The sequence below is a fragment of the Chenopodium quinoa genome, unplaced genomic scaffold (genome assembly GCF_001683475.1).
Source record: "Chenopodium quinoa cultivar QQ74 unplaced genomic scaffold, ASM168347v1, whole genome shotgun sequence".
Lineage (NCBI taxonomy): Eukaryota > Viridiplantae > Streptophyta > Magnoliopsida > Caryophyllales > Amaranthaceae > Chenopodium > Chenopodium quinoa.
Window position 1 is genome coordinate 230,557 of NW_018744904.1, and position 20,628 is coordinate 251,184.

The 20,628-nt window shown below is 35.9% G+C and overlaps 4 protein-coding genes across 4 annotated transcripts; 2 read left to right on the forward strand and 2 right to left on the reverse strand.

Moving 5' to 3' along the window:
- Positions 1-3,894: 3,894 nt before the first annotated feature.
- Positions 3,895-6,029, forward strand: LOC110706135 (mitogen-activated protein kinase kinase 5-like). The gene has a single exon (XM_021884041.1). It carries the CDS (start codon positions 4,874-4,876, stop codon positions 5,945-5,947), a length of 1,074 nt encoding a protein of 357 aa, XP_021739733.1. The 5' UTR covers positions 3,895-4,873; the 3' UTR covers positions 5,948-6,029.
- Positions 6,030-11,163: 5,134 nt separating this feature from the next.
- LOC110706125 (uncharacterized mitochondrial protein AtMg00810-like) lies at positions 11,164-12,417 on the reverse strand. Its single transcript, XM_021884033.1, has 3 exons — positions 12,053-12,417; positions 11,533-11,924; positions 11,164-11,387 (listed from the first exon to the last, which is right to left on the reverse strand). The coding sequence occupies exons 1-3, from the start codon at positions 12,415-12,417 to the stop codon at positions 11,164-11,166; spliced, it is 981 nt and encodes a 326-aa protein (XP_021739725.1).
- Positions 12,418-14,408: 1,991 nt separating this feature from the next.
- On the reverse strand, positions 14,409-15,450 carry LOC110706126. Its single transcript, XM_021884034.1, has 2 exons — positions 14,700-15,450; positions 14,409-14,602 (listed from the first exon to the last, which is right to left on the reverse strand). Exons 1-2 carry the CDS (start codon positions 15,448-15,450, stop codon positions 14,409-14,411), a joined length of 945 nt encoding a protein of 314 aa, XP_021739726.1.
- Positions 15,451-16,648: 1,198 nt separating this feature from the next.
- LOC110706128 (putative F-box/LRR-repeat/kelch-repeat protein At1g11620) lies at positions 16,649-17,854 on the forward strand. The gene has a single exon (XM_021884035.1). It carries the CDS (start codon positions 16,649-16,651, stop codon positions 17,852-17,854), a length of 1,206 nt encoding a protein of 401 aa, XP_021739727.1.
- The last annotated feature ends 2,774 nt before the right edge of the window (positions 17,855-20,628 follow it).

The window sequence follows — 20,628 nt, forward strand, 5'->3', positions numbered from 1 at the left end:
GAGTAAATAATCAAACTAGCTTCTTGACTCAACACCAATAATAAATAGGTGAGAAATAAAATCATGAATCATGCTCAATAATTCTAACTTTAGCTCTTTTAAACATACATAAGCCTTGCTTATTAAATTCATGTTTTCTTGATACTTGAAAATAAAACATACTCCCATGATTCATACATATTCAACTTGTATCATGCCTCAAATAACATATTCACATGTTTGCATAATAATTCATGATCAACCATCATCAAATCCAACCATATAATCAACCAAACATGCTACTAATTCATCACTTGAACACACTTCATATTCCTAGCATGATACTACGCATACACAATTAATCTCATGCGCATACGTACCCTGAATAATGCCTAAACTCGGCCACACTTGCTAGAAATCACCTAGCTCAAAGCTTCATACAAATAAGAATACATAACTTAATTAATCCATTATCCTCACAAATTTCAAGCAACTATAATAGAATTTAAACCTTACTAATTAACCTTACTAATTTAATGGTTTAAAAGCCATAAAACATTTTCTTTAAGTGGGTACTTTAAATCATTTCAAAAAGACATTGTTTTCATGACTTAAATAAAATTCCTGCATACTTATTTAATGTAAAACATCAGCAATAGACTAGGAAATTAAAACATATTTAAATCATTAAAACCTTTTTCCTTTTTATGGGTAATCAAACCCTAACACAATAATTAAAAAGTAGTGTGTGTAATTAAATTCCAACATTAAATTGAGGGCTTAAAACTCATAAGAAACATATTTATTAAATCATTCATTTAACAATCACAACAACCTAGGATCAAACGCTAACCATAACATTAAATTCCCAAATTCTAGGGTTTGTAAATTGGGGTTTTTGAATCAATTAAAATCTTGAAATTATAGGATTAATTTAACAACATCAAATGCCCAAAATCAATACCAAAATATAATAAAAAAAATCATGCTTTAAATAAATTAAAAAAACTAGAATTATATTAGGAGAAAGAAAGAGTTTTTTTTTTCTTGTACCAAACCGAAAAGAGGGAAGAAAGAGAGAGGACGTGTGGCGTACGGCTGCTACCGCTGCTCCTAGGTGGCTCACTGGTGATTGCCAATGATGGTGGTGGCGCCAGTGGTCGATGAACGTGAGGGGAAAATGAGAGAAAGAGAGGCGTGGGAAGAGAAAGAAAAAGAGAGGGAAAAGGAGAGAGAAAATAGGAGGAAAACTTTTGTGGTTTTTATGAAATTTAACAATTATGATTTGCAAGTGTAAAATTCGTGGGGTTTTAAGGTATTTATACTCCTCTTTTAAAACCAAAAACACTTATTTACCAAAACTGTCATTACTAATCCTACTTCCCCTTAACTTCACCCTTAAGACTAACTGTTGGAGTCTTAAGTGTCCTTAAATTCCCAACAAGTTGATCCAACAATATAATAATGATGACCCAATTCAAAACACTTTTATTGCCTCAATTAATGACTCACATTATTTTATACACACCTGTACAATATTTAAATAATTAATTCCTTAAAATGAAATGAATCATTTTAATTTATAAAAATAAATAAAATAAATAATTTATATATATAAAAATATTATAAAAATACAGAGTTTTACAATTTTCTCTAATTTTTCTTAAGTTAGAGATAAATTTGTAAGGGATAGTGCAAAGGCGATTTTGGGGTTGATACTACCAAAGGAAAGGTCTGATTACGTAATGTACTGGCCTAATCACCCATTTGTGGAATAGATAGTCAAAATAGGGTATGGCTTTCTTTCACCAAACTTTCTCTCAAATTCAGGATCCAAGTCATCGTATGGAAACTTTTGATATTTTAAAGATTTTATGGAGACTTCATATTCCCCTAAAGTGGAGTATTTTCATTTGGAAAGTCTTTTATGACGCCATCCCTACGAAAGAGAAACTCATCCAAAGAGGAATGCAAATTAAATGAGTGAATTATGTGACTATTGTGGTATGGAATGTGAGTATTCGCAACACATCTTTCAATTTTGTAATTTGGCAAGTTTTTCGTGGAGTAATTCCCGCTTAAGTATTATCCGTGCAATCAATGAATCCATTTCTATCTCCTTAAGAAAATGGATTCAAACCTATATCTTGTTTTTTGTACTACGGATGTAAAGAATTTATAGTACAACAATAAATACCTTTTATTGCAACACTGTGGGGCCGATGGATCACAAGGAACCAACGACTGTTCAAAAGGGTCAATGGTGGAATTAACACATTGAAGAAGCATTACAAAGTATGCATGATTACAACAAGCCAGACTACCTTATTTAGGAATTTAAAATTTTGTAGGCCACAGATACAGGAACAACCAGGTTCTACCAAGCACACATAGGAAAAGAAAAAATTATTTGCAGCGCTAGTACGGGCTCTGCCCAATTGTACTTTAGAGAGAAGAAATGAAACGTACGGTTTAATTGGATGGTCTACAAGGTTAATGAAGGGATTTTTTGATGTAGGAGCAAGTTTTGCTTTAAAAACTTTGACCTTGCACGAGGAGGCTCAATCATGTCTTGAGGCCTTGAAATGGTGTTCTGCAATGGGATTTTCAAAGGTTCTCTTATACTCTGACTCGATGAACTTGATAACATTTCTATGTAAAGGCAAAATAAATGACATAAAAGTCTTTTGGACGGTTCATGAAATTAAGAAACTGGGAATGGATTTTCAATGTTGTAATTTCAAAGTAGACATGGAACAAGTTCAAAGGGCACACCAGCTTGCAAATGATAATCACAACAGTTTAATAAGTTTTTCTTTTACTTTGTAATTTGTGTCTCTTTATGATAATGTATTTCAAGAAAAAAGTCATTACAAAAGCTTACAAAACTAGTATAATACGACAAAAAGATGACCACAATAATTTTAAACTCATATATAACTGATAAATGAGTTTAACACGAGTTATTTCAAGGTGATAAATAATTCAATCAACCAACTTAATATTACTATTTTGACCTTTTTTTCCTAGTCTGATCAATTCATTACCTATAGATTGTGACAATAACTCAACTTAATTGCATATATATATATATATATATATATATATATATATATATATATATATATATATATATATATACATACATATATATATATATATATACATACTTGTATCACAAATTTCTCAATCAAGCTTAACTGTACAAAACTAGCATAATATGACGAAATAACACGTTAACATAGCTATATCAAACTCATACCAAATAAACGAGCTTACCAACAGCTATTACAGAATCATTTGACATAAAAGTCAATCTAGGTTTTTACCTATTCAGTCATAATAAAAATCACCATCTAAATTAAAATTACGATATCGGATTTGAGCCAAATCTTTTCAAATCACATTAGTTTATCAAGAGTTATTTCAAGGTGATGAATTACGATGTTGATTTTAACTTGTTTTTTTTCCTAGTCTGGTCAATTTACTAACAGTAGATTGTGACAAGGAACATAACGTAATTGCATACATATCCCTCTATCACAAATTTCCTACTCATGTTTAACTGTACAAAACCAGCATAATACAACAAAATAACACGTTAACACAGCTATTTCAAACTCATATCAGATAAATGAGCTTACCAATAGCTAATACTGATTCATTTGACATAAAAGTCAAGCTAGGTTCTTACCTATGTAGTCATCATAAAAATCACTAGCCAACTCAAAATACTATATAGGATTTGAACCAACTCTTTTCAAATCACATCCGTTTAACAGCTCTACAACACAACATCGGTTTATTTTTATTTTTCTTATTGGCAAAGAAAACAACATTATTGACACATGTAATGAGCTAAGCTATCAAATAAAACACAAACCCCTCATGAAACAAATGTGTCAAAAAAAAAAACCCTAAAAATATTTCGATTGTCTTTAAAACCTTACACGAGATACTCAGTCTAAACTATACAAAACTAGCATAATACGACAAAACAGCTATTTCAATCTCACATCTGATAAACAATCTTACCAATAGCTACTACTATATCATTTGACATAAAAGTCAAGCTAGGTTATTACCTATTCGGTCGTCATAAAATCACCAGACAACTCATATTTACAGTATCGGATTTGAGACAAATCTTTTCAAATCACATCTATTTAACAGCTCTATAACATAACATCGATTATAATTTTCCTTTATTTTATTTTACTTATTGGCAAAGAAAACAACATTATTAACACATGCAATGACCTAAGCTATCAAATAATACACAAAAACCCTCATAAAACAAATGTGTTAAAAGTAAATGCAAAAAAAAAAAAACAACCCTAAAAAACTGATTTTATTGTCTTTATAACCTTACACGAGATACTCTCCACATTAACTCCCTTCACATTTTCTACCCTTCCTAAACTCTCATTGGACATACACACAACCCCCTTCCTTAGCGCGTGATACCCTTCACACTTCCCACCACCTTTCTCCTTTGTTTAAATAAATCTTGATTCTCCTCTGATAGCAACCCCTCATTCATTTCCTACCTTTTTTCACCCCACCCCCTTCTTCTCTCTCTTCTTCCTCGAACCTTCAATTACTTATACAACTTATGACTTCTTCTTCCTTCACCAATTTTGAACAAATCAAACATTTGATTTTTTGAACATCACCAACAAAATCAACCCTTGTTTTTGTTCGTTATTGGTTTCGTGTTATAATTATAACTCGATTCCTTTGTTTCATTTAGCGTTCTTGTTCTCCTCCAATTAGTCGTTTTTTTTCCTTTCATCATGTGTATAAATATTTTATACATATAGTATAGTTTTCATTTTTATTTTATCATATCAATTTCAATTCATTATCAAACCCCTTCTTCAATCTCCTTCCAATGAATCCACCACCACAACCGGCGTCGTCCCGCGCTCGACGACGCCCCGACTTAACCCTCCCCCTCCCTAAACGAGACCCGGCTCTCGCGGTCCCGCTTCCGCTTCCTCCATCCTCCGCACCTACATCCACTTCTAACTCAACCAACTCGAATTCTTACTCGAACACGAACTCAGCCGCCATATTGAGCTTTTCCGAGTTAGAGCGGAAGAACCGGATCGGGTCAGGTGCCGGAGGCACAGTCTACCAAGTAATCCATCGCCCATCGTCTCGGATCTACGCTTTGAAGGTGATATACGGCAACCTCGAAGAGGTGGTGCGCCGTCAGATCTGCCGAGAGATCGAGATCCTTCGTGATGTCGATAATCCTAATGTCGTGAAATGCTTTGATATGTTTGATCATAACGGGGAGATCCAAGTTCTTCTCGAGTACATGGATCGAGGATCGCTTGAGGGAAAACATATAGCTGATGAAACGTATCTTGCCGAGTTATCTCGGCAAGTTCTTTCCGGTTTAGTGTATTTGCACAGAAGAAGAATCGTTCATCGAGATATCAAACCCTCTAATCTTCTAATCAACACCAACAAACAGGTGAAAATAGCTGATTTTGGGGTGAGTAGGATTTTAGCACAAACGATGGATCCTTGTAATTCGAGTGTTGGGACGATTGCATATATGAGTCCCGAAAGGATTAATACTGATCTGAATCAAGGACAGTATGATGGATATGCTGGTGATATTTGGAGTTTTGGGGTTAGCATTTTGGAATTCTATTTGGGTAGATTTCCATTTAATGTTGGTAGACAAGGTGATTGGGCTAGCTTGATGTGTGCTATTTGTATGAGTGCTCCACCGGAGGCGCCGGCTTCGGCTTCGCGAGAGTTTCGTGACTTTATCCGGTGTTGCTTGCAGCGTGAGCCGGCGAAGCGGTGGACGGCGATTCGGTTGTTAGGACATCCTTTTATTGTTCAGAATACAGCTGCTACTCAGAGTAGTCAGATTGGTAGTCAGAACCACCAGGTTCATACTTCTCTCCGTCAAATGTTGCCCCCTCCCCTCCCTCATTCATCATAATTTTCCTTTTTTTTTTTTAAAAAAAAAAAAATTTAAGTTAAAGTTAAAGAAGTCTGTTTTTTTAATGCAATTGCAAGTTTTCTTTTTTTTTTTTTATGTTTTTTTTTTTTTTTTTTTTTTTTTTTTTTGTATTTTAAATATGATGATGATGAGGATGATTAAGGAGGAGGATGAAATCGGGGTGAAATTGTTGTAGCTGATGTTGTGATTCTGATGAAACTAAAAAGAAATTAATCATCAGTTATTGTAGCTTTTTCAATTGGATTTGGATAGTGTTGATTCTTCAATGGTACAAGAAGATATGAGAAATTGTCTTATTTTCGCCATTATTAATACAACTTGCTCTCTTATCAAATTTGGTTTGCAATTGTTGATTCTTTGCTAATTTGGGGTAAATTATTTTATCATTTAAGTTCTTATTATATGAAATGTTGTTATTTTTGCAGTGATTGTGTATATGTTACTACTATTTATGATTAGTGGAAGAGAATGTATTGGTTGTTTTAGGTTACTCAAGTCCTAATTACTTGTGTAACCTTGGAAAATTGTCACTATTGTGTTTTATCTAAGGACTGGGAGAATTAATCAAATTTGGGAAGATTGTGTTGACTGTTGGGTTGGGTGAGATCGAATTGTTTATGTGTAGTTTGCCTTCAACGAGAAAAAGACTGAAGTTAATGTGCTGGGGTTTTTTCATTTTTGTCAACTGATGTCGTAAGATTGTTTTTGCTGAGTGCAAATGATGTGAGTATTACGTATCTCATGGCGAATAAGCTAAGTAGATAACTCTGTCTCGGAATTTTAGTCTACTCTTGCTCACTCTCGTGTCTCCTCAAAACATTCCCCTTGTGCAATTGTGAATAAGCAGATAACTCTTGTCTCGGATTTTTAGTCTACTCTTGCTCACTCTTGTGTTTCTTCAATACATCCCCTTGTGCAATTGTGAGTTTTAGGCACGTCATGGCAATCATGGGTAATACCAATTGAAGAAGAGCAAAATTCAAACGAATTTTGTTTCTTCTTGTATATTTGAAGTCTGTTGTTCATGACAGGATTGCTGATTCGCGATCTCTTTTGTGAATTTCAATCTCCTAACAATACTCTGAGTACTTATTTGTGGTCTATCTATGATCATCATCGATCATAGATAGACCCTTTACCATTCTGCACAAATGGGGTATTCTATTTGTACAGATAGGGAGACACAACAAGAAACCATCACTGCCCCTTTTCTTTCAATAACTTGTAAACCCTAGACAAAAAACGCACGCCTCCTCTTCAGACGAGCCAAGTGGCGGACTCACTTCGATCATAAAAGGAAGAAGGTTTGAAGTCTGATATGCTTTTCAAGGCAGCTTCCCCCATTCCAAGTGCAAATGTTGTGCTTCATATATTGGGAGCTGCACCACCTGGGGTGCGAGCCACCTGAAAAGCAAGGCAATTCTCCTCTAGGGCTTCTTAATTAAGAAAAGGAAAATATGAGGGGATTCACCGGAGAAGATCCTTCTCCTTCCCTTTCAACGATTCGACGCGCTCCCCTAAGCTAGACGCTTTACCTACCTGAATACCTCTGAAGGCTTGGAACTTAACTCAATGCTGGGTTGACTGCAGGGAAGCTTTACTTAAGTGGATTCGCCTAACCCTTTCAATGACCTTTATGATAAGCCAGTCCGGAAGGAAGGAGGAAGGGGCGCTTTAGGAGGCATCCGACCCAAATAAACTACCCAACTCGCAGTGTCCTGCCTTCCCCCGAATGATCGGTCTCACCCTTATGCTTGTACCCTCATATCAAAGCAAACGGGGCCACGCCTATCAATAAGAGGCGTATGCTGACTCTTCTTTCCGGTAGGACTTCTACTTCTCAATCCGTAGTCGAGCCATAAGTGGAAAAGGCATTGTAGCAGTTTTGTTTAACGAAGGAGCAGCGATAGCTTCTAGCTAGTTCAGTGGATAAGATGGTTGCGCTCCAGCAAACTCAAGAATGGGACAACCTTTTTCCGCCTTTCGTCTTTCCAGTCAAGTTGTAGCAGCATGAACAATCTGGTTTTCCCCTTCCTTACTCGCTTTGTTCTTTAGTGTCCAAGCTCTTTTCGAGAGAGCAACCCTTCTTTTCGACTGGGAAATGCGAGTTTTTTTTTGGCTGACCGGTGATTACTAGCGATTCCGGCTTCATGCAGGCGCTCAAAGGTCTTTCCTTGTGTGCCCAGAATAGATATTATCGTTGTCTTAAGAACGAGCTATGGTAGTACAGACTCACTTTTTTACGAAATAACGGCCACCTGTGGGACCGACTTCCGACCAGGAAGTACCGGCAGCTACTCGGTAGCACGAACTTCTTTTTCTCTCTAGATCATGCAAAGGGTGCTAGTCCAAGATCGTACTCTTCCTCTACAAAGAGAACAGACGCTCTCAACGGCTAGGCGCCACTCTCTTTGGTTATCCATAAAGAGAAAGAAAGCTTTCTTGTAGTTCCGCCCGAAAATTCGATTCTGAAACGTAAATTGACTTGGACTCGAGGGAGACAACACAGGGCAAAGCAAAGGGCAGAGCTTCGATAGCCCTAACAAGTCACTAGAAGCTCCTTTGGCGCGCCCTAGCCGAGCGGTCCTCGCAGGAAACTTGCTTTGCTCTCTTTTTAGTGCTATGCATGGTCTATTACTTCTGGATTCTCTTAGGTTAGAAAAAGAATTCCCATAGAAGAGGATGCCTTTAGCTTCTGGTAGTTCAATCTTACCTTTGTAGAACATTCTTTGATATAGAATTTAGAACAATATTTTGCGTACTTATTTGTCAAAAACTGCTGCACATATGACATATTATGTTGGTCGAGTACACTTTTTTATTGCATTATGTTTTTTGCAATATGGTAAAGCGACTTTATTATATAAACTGAACAATTTTGAGACAATCCAAAATTCTAAAGTGACAGAATTGTTGAAATTTTCAATTTTCGTTTTGATTTTGAAATTTAGAATATCTAATTTGAAATGCTAATTAAAGTTAACGTGACACACTGATTATAATTTGTATTGAATGAAACAAAAGTAGGAGCTCTAATTTTTGAATTTTTACTTTTTATTATTAATTTATTCTAATAATATTATTTTTATTCATTACTTAGATGTACTGTGTTATAACATGGAATATACTCCGTATTACATACTTGAAATGGAAATGGTATTGAAACTTGAAAGTTCTGGGAAGTAATAAGAATTTACTTAGTATATGTTTTTCTAAAAAAAATGGGATTGCACAACAATGGAAAATGAGTTTTTAAGGATTTGGATGAAAGTAAAATAATACTTCCTATTGTTATTATGATAATTCATCACTTCGTATGATTTAAATATTTATTTATTTATTTATTGATGTATTATTGTTATTAATCTGTATTATTGAAAATGTTCATTTATTTATTTATTGGCTTTGTGTGTGTGGGGTGATGTGCCAGACTGACATGGATCTAGGAAAAGATTTGGGACAAGTATGGAAGTGGGGGAAAATATGTTAGGTTGCTTTTGCTTTATAAAGTTACATTGGGAAAAGGGGGTTTTCAATCAGCAGTTATTGGCTTATAATTGATGATATAGAATCAACTTTAGCGGACACTTAAAAATCTTCTTTTAACTCAACTCAACTCTTAAGGTGATATGGAATAGAAATGGAGAAGTATTGGGGCATAGGGTATGTGCCAATGAAACAAATACGATGATATTTTTTTAAATAATGAGAAAATAAGAAAAAATAGTGGTGGAAAATTTGATGGCAAAAACAACTATTTTATTCATAATGGTACATTAAATTTACCACTGTACCATTAAAAGAGAAAAAAAATAATAAAAATTCAGATTACCCTTTTATATGCATGTGAAACATATAGGCCCTATGCGCCTAGATGCACTCGTAGAAAAATTTCATACTCCATAGTAAATTTTTATCATTTTATTAAGTATTTAGGATAGCAAGTAATCATAAGAAAATTATTCAAGTAACTTTTTAGAAAAAAAGAAGATAAAGAATAGTGCTTAAAGAGGTATTACACATAATCCTGAAAGATTTTACTTCGTATTTGCTTTGTGTTTTAAGATAACTTGCATAAAGCGGATTTGATTGTGTTGGTAGACTACCGATAGAAAATAATGATTGTGGTTCTCGTCTTTGTTCTCACATACTAGTATGTTAAAATTTGTTCTTTGTAAGGTATAACTTTATAAGTCTATTATATTATACATGGATTTGGACAAAGGGTTGATTATACACATTGATTAGATTAATGTAAAACCCAATTGTTTAAAGGATTTGGAAAAATTGATAAAAATAATCTCAACTTTTACCAAATCTGATGCGTATTCAAGGCATCAATATCATCATTTTATTATTTTTATTTATTTTTATTGAGTCGTCTCTTAATCATGAGGTTGAGTGGCGTCAATCCTAAAGTTACGCGTGATTAATCGAATTAGAGTTGGAGTAGAATTAGTAGTTTGATAAGATATTATTTTCTAATATTATTAGAAGATAAATTTTGTTATTTAGGATTAGTATTTAGTATTTATATCTTATATATTTTATTTTATCTTTTAGTTATCCTAAAGGCATGGGATGTTTGCCTATAAATATTCTTTATTTTCATTTATGAAGGGAGAGAAGTTTTGAGTTATAATTGATCAATTCGTATAAATTGTTTTAGCAAGAGAATTGCATATGATATTTTGCTGAGAAAGCTACCAATTTAGTTGTTATTTAGTCTTGGTTAGATTAAATAGCTCCATATCCTAGTTACAATTTGATCTTGCATAGATTTAATTGTTCCATATCCTTTAGATTTAGTCCCTTTATCCTAAAATTGTGCAAAGTCTAAAACTATAATCCATCTAAGGTCGAAATTTTAGTGGAGCCCATAAAAATACGCATTAGGTTCGCTCAAAATAATCCCAACTTTAGATTATTTATAAATAATCCGAACTTTGGGGGTCATTCGCCCAAAATGATCCCAACCGGTCACCTAACCTGTTATATCAAGTTAATGTGACACGTGTTATCACATGATTAGTTAAAAAAAGAAAACCTTAAAAAATAAAGAAAAAAAATTCAAAAAACAAAATAAAAAATCAACCCAGCCACCAACCACCTTACTACCACCCTCTCTCCAGCCCGTCGCACCTCCGGAGCCCCCAACCACTGTCGTAGACCCTACCTCACACCGGCGCCGGCACCTAGACCATCCCTGATACTTCCAAGTTTGTAACCCCCAATACTTCCAGTAAATTGACAATCCAAGTGAACTCTGATGTTGCAGCAGCCATAGCTCTATACTCTGCCTCAGCAGATGACTTGGATATTGTGCCTTGTTTCTTTGACTTCCAAGATATTGGGGAACCCCCTAACAGCAACACAAAACCACTAATAAAACGTCTGGAATCAAGGCAGGATGCCCAGTCTGAGTCAGAGAAAGCCTGTAGTTTACTAGTTTAAGCTCATCAGAACCCTTGAGTAAAATGCCTTGCCCAACTATACTTGCAAAATATCTCAGAGTATGAACTAGAGCATCAACATGTTGAAATCTGAAAGCTACAGAAACTTACTTAAAGTCTGTACAGTGTAGGAAAGATCAGGTCTTGTTTGGGTCAAGAAGTTGAGCTTTCCTACCAGTGATCTGTACTTTTCTGCATCAGGAAATACATCACCTTCAGTAGCAGAAAGTTTCAAATGCATTGGCAATGGAGTGACTGCTCTTTTGTCAATGTTGAAACCGCAACCTTGCAGCAATTCTCTTGTGAAATTTTTCTGAGTGAGGATTACACCATCTGCAGTATACCCTACTTCAATCCCCAGAAAATAGTTGAGTGTGCCTAGATCCTTGATGCTGAATTCTTGATGCAAATGCTTCTTCAAGTCCTCTAATTTTGCAACATTTGTCCCAGTAAGGATCACATCATCAACATATACAGAATCTATGTTGATATGTGATTCATATCTATGTATAAACAGGCTGTAATCATGCTTGCACTGAAAAATCCCTTCCTTGTCAAAGATTGCATCAACTTCTCATACCATTGTGTTGATGCATGTTTTAAGCCATATATAGACTTAACTAGCCAGCACACTTTGTTTCCTGGATTAGAAACACCTTTAGGGACTTTCATGTAGACTTCCTCTTTCAAATCTTCATGCAAAAATGCATTATTTACATCCAATTGAAACAAAGGCCAATTTTTGCTAGCTGCTACTGCTATTAAACATCTGACTATACTCATCTTCACAACTGGGATGAATGTTTCTTCATAGTCTATCCCATACTCTTGATTGAATCCCTTAGCAACTAGTCTGGCTTTGCATCTTTCTAGGCTTCCATCAGCTTTCAACTTCACCTTATAAACCCATTTGCAACCTATGGGCTTCTTTCCTGCAGGTAGATCAACCAGTTTCCAAGTGTTGTTCTGTTCCAGAGCCAATATCTCTTTGTTCATTGCTTCCACCCAAAGTGGATATTGAGAGACCTCATAATAGTTTAAGGGCTCTTTTATATCACAAGAATGAGATAGAAAAGCCTTAAACTCTTGGGGAAAGGAGTTGAACGAAACAAAGTTGCACCAATGTTTCTCATGCTATATATTGTCAAGAGTAAAATCTGCATTGTAGCAGTGATATTTATCCAAGTAGGAAGGTGGTTTATGAGGTCTTGAAGATTTTCTAGGTTGATCTAAAGTAGGATCACTTAAATAAACTAGAGAATTAGGAATGATAGGCTCATGAGAAGTATGAGGTGGGTCTGAAGTAGAAGAAAATTAAAATGGGATAAATCTGTATCAGAAGAGGAATGAAAGGAAGGAGAAGAAGAAATGTTTGTATTTGGAGTAGGAGAGTAGGGAGAAGAAATAGAAGTTGAATCAGAGTCATGAGAAGGAAAATATTGGTGTGGAAGGGTAAAATCAGGAATGTCAAAGTGAGGGGGAGAGGAAGCGGCAGGTAAGAAGATTGCATTTGAATAGTTTAAAGTGGGTTGATTTTTCTTGGTGTAAAGGTGATAAGGGAAATGTTTCTCATGAAAAGTGACATCTCTAGAAACAAACAACTTGTTTGTATCCAGATCCAACACCCTGTAACCTTTTTGAGACACTGAATACCTGAGAAAGACACATGGTTTTGCCCTGCTATCCATTTTTGTTCTACCAACTTTAGAAGTGGACACATAACATAAACACCCAAATGTTCTGAGATGATAGATATCAGCATTTTTCTAGTACAGTCTAAAATAAGGGGTATCAAAATCTATAGCTCTCAAAAGAAATTGTTAATCAAATAGGCTGCACATAACACACTCTCACCCCAAAATCTGTCAGGAACTCTGGACTGTATATACAAGGCTCTTGTTGTCTCTAGAAGGTGTTTATGTTTTCTCTTAACTACTCTATTCTACGGCTGGGGGTATCACTACAACTTGTTTGACTCAAAATACCCAACCTGAGATACAAACTCTTCATTTCTCCATCACACAGTTCTCTAGCATTATCAGACCTCACATATTTGACAACAACTCCAAACTGATTTTTAACCATGTTCAAGAAATCATTCATCACTACAACTGCATCACTTTTACCTTTCAACATATGAATCCAAGTAAATTTGCTAAAATCATCCACTATTGTCAAAAATTGATTACAACCAGTTGGAGTTTTCACAGAATGTGGTCCCCATACATCAATGTGTAACAACTCAAATTAAATGGAAAAGTAGTCTTAATACTACTAGTAGGAAAACTAAGTCTAGTTTGTTTTGCAGCTGGACAAACTTGACATATAGTGTCCCATATACAAGCTTTCACATTACAATATGGTTTTATGTGTTTTATTTGAGAAAAAGGTAAGTGACCTAATCTAAGATGCCAGAGTTTTGCATCTTCTATTTCAGACAAACAAGCTGCATTGCAAAGATGAACTTGTAAGTCTTGTGAGCTTGACTGAATCTGATCTCCCACATTATACAATCCAGACTTCACACTACCAAGAGGAATAAATATCCCTTTTTGAGAATAGGCAAAACATTTATCATGAGTGAAATGCAGCTCACAGTTCAAATCCTTGCACAACTTATGAACAGAAATCAAGTTGTACTTAAAATCTGGAACATGTAACACATTATGCAGAGTTATAGCATCATTCAACACCATAGAACCAATGTGTTTAACAGCAATTCGACTTCCATTTGGTATGGTTATGAAGTTACCACTATTTTCTACTGACTATAAGCAGAAAATTGAGACAGATCACAGCAAAAATGGTCTGAAGCACCACTATCAAGCAACCATTTCAAGTTTGTATGAGAGAGTAATCAATGTTACCTGCCATCATGGCAAGGTTATTCTGCTGTTCTGGCACTGAAGTCTAAGAAGTCTGCTGTTGTTTTGCCAAATACTCCATGAATCGCTGATATTGATCAATGGTAATAGGTGTAGTAGTGTTCATATCTGTTGCTGAATCTTCTGAGGATGAGAATGCTGCAACTCTGTTGTCTTTAAAGCCTTTAAACCAGGTGGAAATCCTTTGAGCTTAAAGAATCTATCAATGCTATGGCCAGGAATTTGACAATGTGTGCAGTAGTAATTTTCTCCTGGTTTACTGCTTTGCCTTCTGTACTGCATTCCAGAATCATTGCCTGAATAACCAGCTCCATTATTAGGTTTTTGGTACTGTGAATAATATGGCTTGGTTTGACCATATTGATGATCTTTATTGAACCTCCTTTTATCTACTGCATGCCAATGACTCAGTCTTATGAACAGCAGTCTGTGAAATTTCTTTATGCCTCTCTGCCTGTGCAAAGAGTCTGTAAGCTTTAGTGACCTTAGGTAGACTTTGCATCATGAGAATATTTCCTCTGATGGTAGCATATTGATCTGTCAACTTCATCATAAACTGCAAAACCATCTTTTCTTTCTGCCTTTGAAAATCCTTCTTTGTCAGATTACATGTACAATTGTTACATGTACCGTAAGGAAGAGGATGTGCCTCCTCAATTGCATCCCAAACTGATTTGATTTCAGTGAAAAATTCAGAAATTGAATTATCACCTTGCTTAATGTCCACAAGCTTCTGCTCAAGAGAGTAAACTTGAGCCATAGAAGCATATCCAAACCTTTCTTCAAGATCAGTCCAAATTTCTTGTGCTGATTTCAAGAACATCACACTTTTTGCAATTGTATCGTCCAAATTGAACAGAATCAATGAACACACCAGATCATTGCACCTCTCCCACGCCTTACATTCTGCAGTACCAGCAACTGGCTTAGATATAGTTCCATTGAAAAAACCTAGTTTGTTCTTGGCTAAGAGTGTTAGCAACATCGATCGTTTCCAGCTAGTGAAACCTTCACCACTGAACTTGTAAGAAACAAGTTGAACATTTGCATCTGAAGGATGAATGTAGCAGATGCTTGCTGGATCTTGATTTGGTGGAAGAACTATTGCATTTCTTCGAACATCATCATTACCTTGTCCTGCCATTACTGCTGATTATACTGATAACAACTCAAGCTAACAAAATCTGAACAAATTCTGATCAAACAGCTAAGATTTGAATCGAATTTCAGGCAAAAATGAAGAAATCAGTCAAAATTTTCTGGAAAAATTCAGAGGAATAATGAAATTGCAGAACAGAAAACTAAATTAGAATCAAGCGGAAATTTCAGACAATCATCCAGAATCGAATGGTCTGCTCTGATACTATGATAATTTTCTGATTGAAACAATGAAATTGAGAAAAATAGGGAAGAACAGAATTAGGGAAGAACAGAATTAGGGAAGAACAGTTGAGAGAATCTGAGATGAGAGCAAAATAAAATCTGATTTCTGTATTATGTGAATGAATAAGCTTATATCACATTTGAGTATATATAATACAACTTAATAACTCATAATCTTCTACACACTTCTAGAAGAAATAACAGAAATCAAGAAAGTTGTTGTAACTAACTCTGCCAGCTTGTAATAACCATAACAAACTTTTGGAGTAATAAGGCTGACGTGAATACTGTAAACACAGCTATCCAATAGTTACACATTTGAGAAGTACTCCTTCCGTTTTTTTATTAAGTGCAGTACTTTTCTTAATGTATCATTATTTAAGTGAAACAATAATTTAAAAAATGAAAACCTCTGCAAACAAATAGTGTTGGAGGGATAAAAAAATTGGTCTTCATATTTTTGGTTGTGTTGGATAATGTGAGTGAATTAAGATGATTGGTTCAATAATTATATGCTTAATTTTGATCGGCTAATTTGCTTGTACAAGGACTCATCAAAGAACTTGTAATGTTTCTCTAAGGAACTAGACAACACAACATCCAAATGTGATTAATGATTGCGGTTTATGGTTTCAACTTCCTCAAAAAATTAAAAAAAAAAATTAAAAAAAAAAGGAAAAAAAGAACAAAATAAAAAAGAAGTTAGCCAAAAAGGAATGTTGTACTTCATTTAGGAAGTGAGATATTTTTGCTTATTTTGGGATATACAGTAAAACTTTAGGGGGTTCTGTTTCAGTTCGTTGGTACTTGTTAGTTAGTTTTCCCGCCTCTTCACATTTGGTACTTCTCCTATAAAAACCCCTCAAATCATCAAGACTCAAACAAAGAAATTGACTTAATTACACTATCTAAGCACTCCACAACTCAAGCTATCCCTCGTTTTTCTTACTCTTAACAACATGAGAGCTGCTTCCAACTCTCTTGTTATAATTCAAAGTGGGAACACGAAAACCCGAAACAACGTCGCTTGGCCAGAAGACATGAAGTTAAATCCAGACTTATGGACGGAGATATTTCTGAAGCTGCCGGTGAAAACACTTGTACGATTGCGAGACGTCTGCAAATCTTGGCGTTCAGTTATCGATTCCCCTGATTTCATCACAGCACACTGTGAACATTTCAAGAAGAATTCTGACAAGAATCAGTTACTGTTAGTTGAAAGAATTGGGCCTTTACGATTAGGATTCGCAGGACAAGTAATCAGAGTTGTTAATAAACTCACATTTGAGGAAATTTCTCAAATTACTACGGTATCAGAAAATTGCAAGATTTGGGGTGTTTTTGATGGTTTGTTTTTGTACCAAGATTATGATGCTACAATGCATTCGAAGTTGAAGATATGGAATCCCGCTGTTACAAAATCTTGGATACTTCCTGATCCTCCTAGGCAACTTCCTCATCTGCTCGGCCACGACGACAAATTTGTTCTGGGGTTTGATCCTTCTAGTAAAGATTACAAGGTGATTGCATTTAGAAGAAAGGAAGGTGTCGTTGTTAAGAAGTTGTCGTCTAAGATCGCTGTTTATTCACGTAATCTTCGCCTTTGGAAGATCAAGACAGTTAAGGTAAATGAGCCATTTTCGTATTTTGCCGTACTACAGAATCAGCATCATTTCTGTCAGGGGGCTGCACATTGGATAGTGAGTGATGGGGCTCGGAATGATGGCGGATTTGAGTACACCCATGTTCTTTCCTTTGATTTTGGGATAGAGGAATTTCAATGTGTTGAATTGCCTGGGATGGAGATGTTCAAGTGTTTGTTTGTTTTTGGGAAATCTTTAGCAGTATTCGGTATTTCTGCTGAGCGTAGCAGAATATGGATCATGAGAGAGGATGTTGGAGAGGTCGTTCGCGAGAAACCATGGGTTCTGTGCTTTGAAGGAGCTTCGAGTTTAGATGCATATGCCTTCTTCCAACAGAACAAGTTTGCAAAGATTACTTATGATGAGTACACTGGTGAATTTTTCGTGGTGGCTTCGACTAATTCTGAAACGAAACTGATGTCTTATAACATTACAAGCCAACAGGTAATGGCTTTTGTAACTGTTGTTGGTAATCGAAAATGTTGTGCAGATTCTTATGTTGAGAGCTTGGTGACTTTCTAAAGAATTCAATGGATGAAAAGGCATTGAGTGAAGTTCACAGGTACATAAGCAGGACTTCTGTCAACTTACAGAAAGTTTGTCACTTGAAATATTCAGAGTAAATCAATTAGACAGAACAAATTATGTCTTGGAACATTATCTCTTTTGTTGTGATATTAGGACAATTATTGTACTGCTTACATTCCTCAGAATGTCGCGTTAGGTGACTTAGTGGCTTGTGTAGGAATTTCATTGTGTTAGCTATTTTGATGTTCGTTCTTTTTCTAGCTTCATTATGTAAGTAGCTCGCAAAAACAATTTAGCTTAGCCTATTATTTTTTAGCATGATATCGATTTTATCCCCCGACTAGCACTGCAATTCTCGTGCTCTATTATAGATGTACTGTTAGTTTCTATTGCTATAACAGCGTTACAAAATGTTTTAGTTAAGCTAGCAGACATGATGTTAATATTTGATTCCTGCATTATTTACGACAAGTTTTCCAAATTTTCATTCATACTTGGCTTGAAAGTAGTGAAACTTTTGAATGTGTTAGTATCTGTGTTATCATAGAAGTTCTTCTAGAATCTGATTCTTCGTGTCTGCCAAAACCTCTCGTCTTACCTATACTTCACAATCTGCACACTTGTAAAATCAATGTCCAAACTAATGAATTAGCAGTACAGTAGTACTTTTCTTGTTTAATAATTTGGTTCAACTGGTCAGCATTTGATGATTGTGTATTTGATCCTCGTCTATTGAATTAGCAGTATTATTAGAACAGGCCAGTGGACAGTGGCTACATATCTTTCTCACACGAAACTCCTACGGCGTCTATCATTTAGTTATCTGTTATGGTAAGCCTAAGAACATAATTTGTGACAATCTGCCCAAAGTACACTAGTCTAAAAATATTTTCTAGAAATATCAGGAGGTATATTATGCAGTCCTGACTTAAATGATGAAGTGTTTATTGATTAGGAAAGGTATCTATTAACCTGAAAAACTCAGAACAATTAGCCATTGTTTTATGATAGCTAAATACGGAGAGTATGTTGGGATCAATGAATGAACAATAAATAAAATGATTTAAATTTGGGGATTTTATAAGAGAAGCACTTTTAAATTTTGGACAAAGGCGTCATCAATTGTGCTTTAGTTGTTTTAAGTAGGCTGCCACTTTATATAGTTTTGAGAGAGGACTTTTCTAACTACTTATTCATCTTTCCTAAAAAAAAAAGAAAAAAGTAGGCTGCCACTTTAGTTGTGATATATCAAAGCAATGTCTCAATTCATTTTGCTTGTAGGATAAATTTGTTTCTCTTGATGCAACAAATTCATCAAAGATATCTCTTAGACGACATGCCAAGCTCCTCGTTTACATGTGTGGAACGTGATTTTTTATCCTATTAGCGTCAAAACTTTTAAAAAAGCTCCTCGTATGGGCTTTATAAAAAATAACTCTTTAGACTAAAAAAACTCTTTCAAACAACTCCTAATCAAACACCATAAATAACTATTTTTAAATGATCAAATAACTCTTTTTTGCTTCAAAACCTTCCAACCAAACACCCCCTATATATAAATTGGAATGTGAGAGGAGAGAAATATTTAAAAGTGTGAGTGGGGTATGAGTAGACCTGGCAAATGGGTCGTTCGGGTCGGGTATGGGTCGGGTCGAGTCATTTCGGGTTTTGGGTATGACTCGGGTCAGGTATCAGGTCAAGTTCGGGTCAGGTCAATTTTGGGTCGGGTAAGTTCGGGTCAGACCATTTTCGGATCAAGTATGTTTGAGTCATATTCGAGTTGGGTCAAAATCAGGTCAGGTCATGTTCGAGTTGTTCCATTTGTGGATCAAGCTCAAATCGATAATTTTATATTTTGTTATTGTTATAATAAGAACTATAAATTCGGGTTATGAGCTTGCCTACAGTTGAAGATGAACAATTTGAGTTATTTTTGGTGTTTAGGGTAAAAATACCCTGTCCACGTGGCCCAATCACGTGCTGACACGTGTCGGAGAAAAACCCGAGCAATATTAATTGCAGAATTCTCTTGGCATCCGAGAGAAAAACCCTTACATTTCGCACTTTAATACATCCGGAAACGTTTTAACTTGATCGTCGGAGGCGGAACTCCACCCAACCGGAGTTTCCGTGGTTTTGCAGGTACGGACAGTCGACGCGCATTCTTGGAATCATAATTCTCCCGAGGGGCTCCAAAAACCCCGAAACATTTGGCGCCGTCTGTGGGGAGAGTACTTCCTAGATGGCATCAGAGTCTGTACCGCCTGTTGAAGGCAAACGGCCTATGGCCGAAACTGAGGTCCACACGGACCAAGATAGTGGTGGCGACTTTGAGGTCAACACCTACGTGGTCCCAGACGGGTCATTTAGAACGAGACGCACCCGTTCCAAGGAAACAAGTGAACGGGGCAAAGACAAAGCTGGTCCTAGCAGCCCAACCATCAAGCTGGCTGGGCAACCCCAGGCGGAGGAGGGTGCCGCCCCTGTAAATAGAGACGAACTCATGAAATTCATGACGAGTTTCAAAGGGGAAATCAAGGACCTAATAAACAAGTCAACTAACATCAACAAGGGTCAGTTGGCCAAGAGGCCTTCTCCTTCTGGGAAGAAGCATGTGAAATATCGTGTGCCTACGCCACACCCTAAACCAAAGGAGGTGGATGGGCCCATGATCGACCTTTCAAAACTCCGTTTCCCTGAATCAGGGCAAAGGAAAGCCATCCGGCAAGTTCACCGGATGGATAAAAAAGGACTTACTCAGATGCCCG

Coding starts and splice junctions, on each gene's coding strand:
- LOC110706135 (XM_021884041.1), top strand. CDS start 4,874: ATGAATCCACCACCACAACCGGCGTCGTCCCGCGCTCGACGACGCCCC.
- LOC110706125 (XM_021884033.1), bottom strand. CDS start 12,417: ATGAACAAAGAGATATTGGCTCTGGAACAGAACAACACTTGGAAACTG. Junction 11,925..12,052: donor TCTAATCCAGGAAACAAAGT/GTGCTGGCTAGT, acceptor GTTTATACATAG/ATATGAATCACATATCAACA. Junction 11,388..11,532: donor CTACACTGTACAGACTTTAA/GTAAGTTTCTGT, acceptor TCTCTGACTCAG/ACTGGGCATCCTGCCTTGAT.
- LOC110706126 (XM_021884034.1), bottom strand. CDS start 15,450: ATGGCAGGACAAGGTAATGATGATGTTCGAAGAAATGCAATAGTTCTT. Junction 14,603..14,699: donor GACTGAGTCATTGGCATGCA/GTAGATAAAAGG, acceptor CTGGTTATTCAG/GCAATGATTCTGGAATGCAG.
- LOC110706128 (XM_021884035.1), top strand. CDS start 16,649: ATGAGAGCTGCTTCCAACTCTCTTGTTATAATTCAAAGTGGGAACACG.